This window comes from Lissotriton helveticus, chromosome 5_1 (assembly GCF_964261635.1).
Source record: "Lissotriton helveticus chromosome 5_1, aLisHel1.1, whole genome shotgun sequence".
Lineage (NCBI taxonomy): Eukaryota > Metazoa > Chordata > Amphibia > Caudata > Salamandridae > Lissotriton > Lissotriton helveticus.
Genome location: NC_136065.1, coordinates 336,707,076 through 336,715,796, shown reverse-complemented (window position 1 = coordinate 336,715,796; position 8,721 = coordinate 336,707,076). Strand labels below are relative to the sequence as shown.

The window sequence follows — 8,721 nt, the reverse complement described above, 5'->3', positions numbered from 1 at the left end:
AATTATCAACGGCCCCCATTAATTTCTTCATTTCTTAGGGGACCTCAGGTTCTCCACTTGTATTCACCATTAGTTACTAGTACCCCACTCTGTTGTGGGGCAGAGTTAAGAGGGGAGAGAACAGGGGCGACATAATACATCCTTATGCTGACAACCCTCAAATCATTGTCTTCTTTCTTACTTTTACCACAGAAGTCAAAATTAAGAACCACTGGTCTAAAGCATACATCAGGAAATAAAGACCTGCACACATTGGCATCTTAGGCCTACATACCACTGCCTGCTTCCAGTATCCGTTATAATTTGGCACAGGCCCATGATTCTTCAATATTCTTATACAATCAATGAAATACACAAATTTACTTTAAGAATTAATTTACTTTGTCTTGGAACATTTCACGCCTGTTCTGGGTTCTGCCACCACTCAGTCTGCTGCACCATGCGTAAGAAGTCACACATGGACTACTGGTGAATGGAAAAAAGCTCTCTAAATATACTCAAAGCAAGAGCAAAACATGATTTCAAATACGCGTACGGTACTTGATTGCTGGAAGCCTGGGGTCAGATCTCAGGCCCCATGTGTCTTCCTGGGATGGCTCTAAATCCAGAACACAATGAAATAAAAAAAAGTGCTTGGTTTAAGCTTCAATGGGTCTGTTTCATAGAGCAACTTTTTCACAGACAAACTCTCCACTCTAAGCTTGCAGTCCATTCCCTTGGGTGCCCTATTCTGTCCAGTGCCAAGCTCTGAACCACACACCACCAGCGCACATCCAGATATGTAGCATATACAGTTAATGACATCAGACTATGTGGGAAGGTGGCTCGCTCCCATTTTGTTCTCTATGCTCTTCAGTCCAGGGATGATACACTGGTTCTTTCAAATCAAAGTAATGTTTGCAAAGTGTTTCCACCGCTTGAGGAACGTAATAAAAAAGTAAAAGACTCTCAATGTCACTTCCTATCCTTTGGTAACATCACTTCCTACGGTTCTGCAGGTGCTGGATCCCATTTCCATGAGTGCACACGAGAAGACGTTGCACTTCCTGATCTGGCTCTCACCCATGTGGTCACCCACCATACGTCCACCTGTCCTGTCAACACCTGCCAATGGTGCTATCACTATTCTCCAAGGAGGCATCATTTGTTTCATGATTCTAGAATGTTTGGCTGGTGGGGCCTGTCCTTTCTGTTCCTGGTGGCCTCCGGTCTGCCACAGACGATGCTCACCAGATATCTTGAAGGCGAGCTGTATTTTTATTTTCTCACTTGCGCCACAAAGATAAAAAAGGTAGCTTGGCACATAGAAACTGCCCGTGCCTCCTTTCACACGAAGATCTGGATCCTTTCGCGTATTCCCTGCCTGCAGATTGGGCAGACGGTAAGGGCAGTGCTGCACCCCAGGCACGCCCCATGCCCGCACTGAAAGACCAACTTGATGTGGTTGTCAATGCAGATTGGGCAGGTCATCCTCTCCTCCATCTGGCGGTAGCGACTTTGAAGCTCCTCCATGATCCGTGACTGGTCTGTGACTTCTGTGCCTGGGAGAGCATCCACTTCAGTGTTATCTGTGAATAGGGAATAAGGGAAGAAGTTTAAATATTACTTTCTGCAATTCAGCATAACTAATCACCAGCAACATGCAGCTGTGACATGGCTCCTAATAAAATCATTGTCCCTTTGCTAGTTTTACTGAAACTCTTGTAGAGCTTGGGTTAAATCAGTTTCATGTAAGCAAGTGAGGATAACTGAGGGCATATGCCGCCAGTGCTGTCTGTATCTGTTCTGTGCTTGCGGAAACCCTACAATACTGTTGTTGTTGATGTACCTTTATGTGAAGGAAACTTGCACTGTGGCTGTTAATACTGAACCCATTTGTTTTTCTTTTTTGTAACATCCCTACACCCAAAGACCTTTGGTGCATCAGATGCAGAAGATAAAGGTACATAAAATTAGAGCACAACAATATAAAAAAGCGGAAATTAGACAATAAATGCAGAAAAAATAAAGAGTGTAGCTATGTTTTTAGTGTTGGACAATGATGAAAAGAATACATCAAATGTACCACAGAAATAAAACCATAAGTGTAGAATGAAAAAAAGAAAATCTGTTTTTTGTAACGCACATCAAAGAATGAGTGGGGAGAAGCAGTACAGAATAAAGAAGATAAGTGGTGGAAGATTTCCAGTTTCACAAAATAGGCATGATGTAATGGGATTTGATAAGGCCGAGGTGGCATCAGGTGGGGATTGATGATCCATGTATCACAGCGGAGTCAAATGGTATTGACTAAATCTCAGTCAATCATCTGGCCAGCTAATAGCAGAAAGTAAGAGGATAAAGCTAGAGTGGATGACCTACAGAACAGTAAACAAAAGTGCATAGACTGGCTGGTCTTATGCATCTTACCATCCGGTATGTAAAGTGGATCTGGTGCCACTGAGGCTGTGTTCTAGTAAACTTAGAGCTGTGGATTGAATCTTGCCAAACCTGCAGATCGAAGGCTTTAGTCCTTTGCCAAACTTGAGAACTTTTTCTTCAAGTCTCAGATGTGCGAGACAGTGCTCTATAATGAAGAACTTTGAAAATGCAGGGATCTTTTTGAAAGAATTCTTGTTTAAAAGGATGGAGGCTCATTAGTTCAGAGTGGGAGACTGCATGCATCTGGAAGGTCCAGATGGGCCTTAAATATCTTAAAAGGTATTACGGAATGCAAAAATAAATTCCCTTGTGAGTCACGCATAAAACCTTCAAAGGTGATCGTTACTTCCACTGTCAAATTTTCAGGGCAGTCTGGCGCCTCAGACCAAAATATGAAGAGCATGACAATTTTGTACTCTTTAGATCTTATAGAGTTCAATGTGAAGGAGACAAATTAAATGGCACTGAAGTAGGCAGCCCAGAGATCAAAACTGCTTTCATCTGAGAAAGCGTGTTACTAAACCAACCATTTACCTTGGTAGTTAGACTCTGTCGGAAATGAGGACAACTAGTTGGTCAAGAGATAACACTTTTGTATTCAAATTGGAGAGGCTCTCAGTTGTGATTGTCAGGGGTTGATCTTCAGTCTAAACAAGCTTTTACAAAAGAGCATCTGCGGGAGGATAGGCGACTGAACCCAAGATTTTTTTATTTCAGATCTAGATCTTTATCAATGGAGGAACTGACTGAAGCATAATCTGACCAGGGGAGAACCTTACACAATGATCCACATGCATGGACATTGGTTACAACTGTGACCTAATATTTATGTCAACAGCTCGACCAACAGGATTAAATCCAAAATGTCTACAGTGATAATTTCCTTTGTGAAGATGTTATTTAGATCATCTACCAAATTAATGAGATTCAGATGGTGAGGGTATGTAGGATAAGGTCACAATGTTCACCTAAAAAGGAGGCCACATCCCTTTAAGAAGAATAGTGTAAGAATAACAAGTGCTTGTGGCATACCTTATTAGGAGGGAATCAAGCGCCTCAAATGCAGAACCAGATATCCTCTACAAGATACATTCCTATAGCAGATAAAGACTAGTCACTGCAGGCCTGTCAATATTTAGGTACAACACAGATGAACTTGAGAAAAAGGTTTTGACAAGGAAATGGAGAGAATTCCACAATGAGGTCATGGATGCAGGGACCTTTTTTATTGTGGTTCTGGCAATGAAGTGGGCTTCTACCAATAGTACTTATTGAATGGGTAATTTGGCGAAAACATCCTGAGGATTTTGATAAACTCAAAAGAAAGTGTAGTCAGTGGGTGCACGGTGGTGATTGAAGGTTGTGTTTTCATGCGCCTGAGTGTAATGTTGATCTCAGATTTGTCATCCAGGAGTAAAGTTAAGCATGTCTTCTAGGTACTAGCTCTAAGCAGAGATGAAGCATGGCTAAAGTATGAAAAGATGTGGCGAGAAGTCCGTCTCGGTGCAGCTGCGGAATCCACCCGGTATAGTTATTTTCGAGGGATCAAGGCAGGCTGACAGCTGGAAGGGCTGCCGCCATGTCCAGCCTCCCCGGAGCCTGCTGCTTTGCTCTCAGTGAACTAGAGTGGAAGTAAGCTGGCTGCTTGTAGGCACTGCCGGAGAGACTGAACCTACCAGCAAAGCAAGCTAAGGGCAAACATTACAAGTCATCTTCGAGGGTGCCTGATGCGATGCACAAAACCCCACACAAGAGCCCTCTCAGACTTCAAGAGACGTGGGAGTGGAGACCCCCTCTATGCGACGCTGGAAAACACACCCTGCCCGTTTACAAGCCACTCAGGAATTTCTGGTCTTCGCACTGTGGTTAATACGGCATTTAATACACAGATGTGAGAGGCACAAAACACGTTTTCTTGTTCCATGGGGCGATTACTCTGGTCCCCTGCAGAAGAAGAAACATAGCAAATGCTCATTAGCACACAGCAGCTTTAATTTCAGGAGAAAAATGCATAATAAGCAGCAAGGGACAGAGCAGTTAGCAGGGCTGAGCAGTGCACTGGAGATGAGCGGGGCACGCAAGCTGCATACGCGAAGCGGCATTTTCGTTGCTATGCCAACGAAAGCTTCACAAGATGGCGTCGGACTGTCCATACCGACATGTGTATGCTGTTTGCTTTGGACAAATGGCGAGAGCAGCCATCTTTGTCTATGCAGACGCTTGCATGAAAGCCCTCCGCAGAATTAATTCCAAAAGGTACTTGCAATGGCGAGAGCAGCGCATGCGCTGCTTTTGCCAAGTGAGTCCTAATAAAGGTTTAGAGCGGTGGACTGGCATGTTAGAGGTTGAAGCTTCTCAACGTATACCACTTTCATGGTTTTGAACTTGTGATGGAGTGCAGCCAGGTATGCTCAGAAATCCTGTTTAATTATCTTTCTTTTGTGATAAAGTTTTATATAAAGAGAGTGGTAGTAAGAGCTAGTGAGTGTATATAGGTGTATTTGCGTTCACCTATTTGCATTCTCCTAAAATCACTGAAAAGTAGGATATAGGATAAGATTGTCAACTTGGCTTTCAGCTTTAAAGACACTGGATGTGCAAAATAAGCTGTTGGTGCTGAACAAACCTTTAGTTGTACAGAAGCTGTTATCTACCATCAGCGTCTCCGGAGGTGGAGCAATCATTATAATTGTTTTACGTCACTATATAATCGGTGAGAAATAATTTTGTTGCTGGATGGACCACTTTTGATACAGTAAAAAGTTGCAGGAGTTGGTGATGTTACAGCCTGGATCAGGCAATGATTGGACAGGACTTAGTGTATGTTATGAGGATGCAATAAGCATTGCTTATTAGGATGAATGTAAAAAATTTGACTTTTATAGATGTGTGCAGAAACTGTAAAAAAAAAGATTATTTAGAGGGCACTGCTTGAATGAGAACTAAGTAACTAAGCTGATGTCTCGGTTATGTATTTTATAATGGGTCGACAATCAGGAGGTTGCTGTTGTGATATAACAGAGGAGGATGTAGCTAAATACCTTTCCTGAATAAGGTAATCATTCTTAGCCAGGGCCAGGTTCTTAAAAGATTGGACAGTGGAAGATTGCGAGCACAAAGGCAGAAGTATTACTGTTAATTGCTTTCAATGGCAACAATGCATATATGTCAATAATGCTGAACGATTTAGGTTGCTAATGCATTCAGGCGCACTTTATGTTTGCATTATCTGCTGTTGAAGTTTGTTAGCTAGTTAAATGATATACAAAAGCCTCGAGGAGCTTAGAGAGAGGATGCAATCACCTTGCCCAATTCCTAATGGAGAATCTGTAAATCTTGTGGGAATACAAGTGAGAACAGTGAAGACCCAGCTTTTGGTCTACTCCCCAGCTGTCTAATTTTAACAAACTGAGTGATGGGAACAAATATGGTGGGTACTAGCTGCTGCTATGTTCTAGAGTAAGAAATGACTTCCTTAGAAGGAACACTAATTTTGCAGTTTGAAACGCCTGTAGAATCTTATCCGGTGCACGATTCCATCATGCTGTGCTTGGGTCCAGATATATTCTTTGAAATAAACAGAGGTATATTTTGGGTGTCACTCGTATGCTGAGCCAGTAGTATATGCATGTACCAAATGCCTCCGTACATACTTGGCATCTTTTTTTCTTTATATGTTAAGTATGCACAAATTCTGACTTCTATTTGTTTTATTAGTGGCCACTATTTTTCTTTTTTTATGGAAGGTAGGAGGATCATGTTGATCTGTAAGAGATTCCAGCTGCAAAAGGAACAGGTTATTTACCCTGTAAGCATCTGTCCATGGCATGGAGTGCTGCAGGTACACATGCTCTACATACTCCTGCCGTCTACTGTTGCGCTCGGACGTGTGAAACTTGTTTTTCTTCAAAGAAGTCAGCGCCAGCTGGTCACGGATGTAGGGAAGGTCGGTAGGTGAGGGCTTATATGTATTGTCTACTCTTGGAGTGACAACCCTGGCCTTGTTGGGCTCCTTGAAGGTGCAGTTTTAAGCATCTACAGACAAAGAGGGCCAGGGGAGATTTATAGACCTGCAGGTGTTAACTCCAAGTCTAATCAATATCACTCACAAAACAAAAACCTTAGTCTTCAAGCAAGAAGAAAGAAACAGGGTAAAACAACCAAGCTGAGAGGGGTATATTCCCTTTTACGGATGATTTCCCTCACCCACCAATTTTGGCATGCTTCATCATTGGGAATCTCCTCACACCGTGACAGCTGATTACGGTGCAGGCTACAAATTCCTGCCTGAGAAGGGGGGATTTTGCTGATGTTTGAAGAGAAACATGGTAAATCCCTCTGCTGAGCTAAAAGGTGGAGGGGTATGTAGAGCGAGCAAGTGATATAGTGATTAAAACTGGCTCGAAGGTTTGTGGACAACTTTATTAGTGCGCATCTGGGTCCGGATTAAAACAGATGTTCATTACAGTAGTCCTCCTTAAATGCATCACAAAAGGAGGTCAACATGTTACTGCAATTTTACCCTCAGAAGAGATGTGTAGGCATTCTTCAGGACCTGTGGATAGAAGTGCTACTGCTCAAAAAGGTGTGCTCATTTAGAGAAATACAAAACCAAAACAGTGGTCCACTGTCAGAGAGTATCCACTGTTCATCAACCTGCAGTCAACGGGTGTGGTGCCTCAACTCAGGAACCCTGGCGTGGGCTCAGGGTGCACTCTGTCCTTTAAGGAGGCCCTCTGGAATAGTCCACCCACCGCTGGGTTCAAGGACCAAGCCTCTTCTGAGGGTATGTATGTGTGGAAGAAAGGCGCAAATTGAGGATGGCCGAAAGAAAATGGAGACAACACCCTTCATCCCCTGAGCTGAAAGCCCTCAGAATCATCAGAAGCCAATATAACAAAAAGATCATCAACTCAAAAAAGGAGTTCATAAGATCTGAACTAGACAATGCCAAAAACAGACCTCGAAAGCTCTTTGAAATACTAAAGCAACAATCGAACAAATTAGCCAAAACCGGTCAAGAAAACATAAAAACATCCCTAAACTGCGATTACTTTTCTACATTTTTCACAGAGAAGGCCAAATCGCTAGAAGCAGAGCTCAAAAACGCCGTGGCGAACCTCCCCATCGAACGACTGCATGCGAGCGATACCGTCTGTGCAACGGAGGGTACTAATGCAAAAAACAAGGCAAGCTAGGATACATTCGAACTATACGACCAGCACATGATCGCCAAGACGCTCTCAGATATCAAACCAAACAATCACTATCAAGACCCACTTCCGGCAAAGTGCTTAAGAGAAATCAACCACGTTTTAGTTCCAATATGGACCGAAATAATAAATGCCTCTCTATCACAAGGGATCCTCCCTGACTGCCTAAAAACAGGTCAAGTCGCACCCATAATCAAAAAACCCTCAGCGGACACCTCAGATCCAAACAACTTTCGCCCAGTGACCAATATCCCTGTACTAGCCAAGTTAATTGAGAAATGCGTCCAGAACCAACTCAGCCAACACATCACCAAGTTCTCCTTGCTTGACGAATGCCAGTCAGGATTCAGAACAGGACATAGCACGGAAACAGCGATTCTCCATATTGTCGATGATGCGATACAGGCACTTGACCAAAATCAAGCATGCCTACTGATTCTCCTTGACCTGTCGTCGGCGTTTGACACGGTAAACCACGAAGCACTACTGACCAGGCTGCAGGACAGGATGGGATTGTCGGGAATTGTACTGAACTGGTTCAACTCCTTCTTACAAAACAGAACACAGCGATTCCGGGTCAACGAATCTATCTCATCTCCATGCCCTATCTCAATAGGAGTCCCTCAAGGATCGACATTATCCCCAGACCTGTTTAACCTATATGTCGAACCACTTACAGAAATTCTCCAAAAATCTCAGATATCATGTATGCGGATGACACGCAGATATACATAAAGATCGCATCCTTAAAAGACATTGAACTAATGAACGAGACATTAAAAAGGACACTACAATGGCTAACTAATAATCATCTGAAACTAAATGCTCACAAAACAGAGTTCCTACTAATCTCACCACCAAGGAGCCAGGCGGAAATAAAGGAATGGACGAAACTCGTGACTGCGCTCAACTGCACCCCAACCCTAGTCAATTCAGCTAAATCGCTTGGAATCACTCTAGACGAGAATCTGGACATGAAAGCCCACATTAACTCAATGGCTAAAAATGCCCGCTTCCACCTGAACTACTTAAGAAAACTGAAACCATTCATCTCAGAGCCAGATCTCAAACTGGCAATCCAATCCTT

At 43.1% G+C, this 8,721-nt stretch overlaps 1 protein-coding gene across 10 annotated transcripts in view; it reads right to left on the bottom strand.

Moving 5' to 3' along the window:
- Positions 1-358: 358 nt before the first annotated feature.
- The window catches only part of MIB2 (MIB E3 ubiquitin protein ligase 2), a 312,619-nt gene continuing 304,256 nt past the window's right edge, over positions 359-8,721 (bottom strand). For all 10 annotated transcript variants that reach the window (XM_078642419.1, XM_078642424.1, XM_078642421.1 and 7 more), the window contains one exon: positions 359-1,568. In XM_078642419.1, coding sequence (XP_078498545.1) covers positions 1,327-1,568 — 242 coding nt within the window. In that variant the 3' untranslated portion in view covers positions 359-1,326. The remainder of the gene's footprint in view (positions 1,569-8,721) is intronic.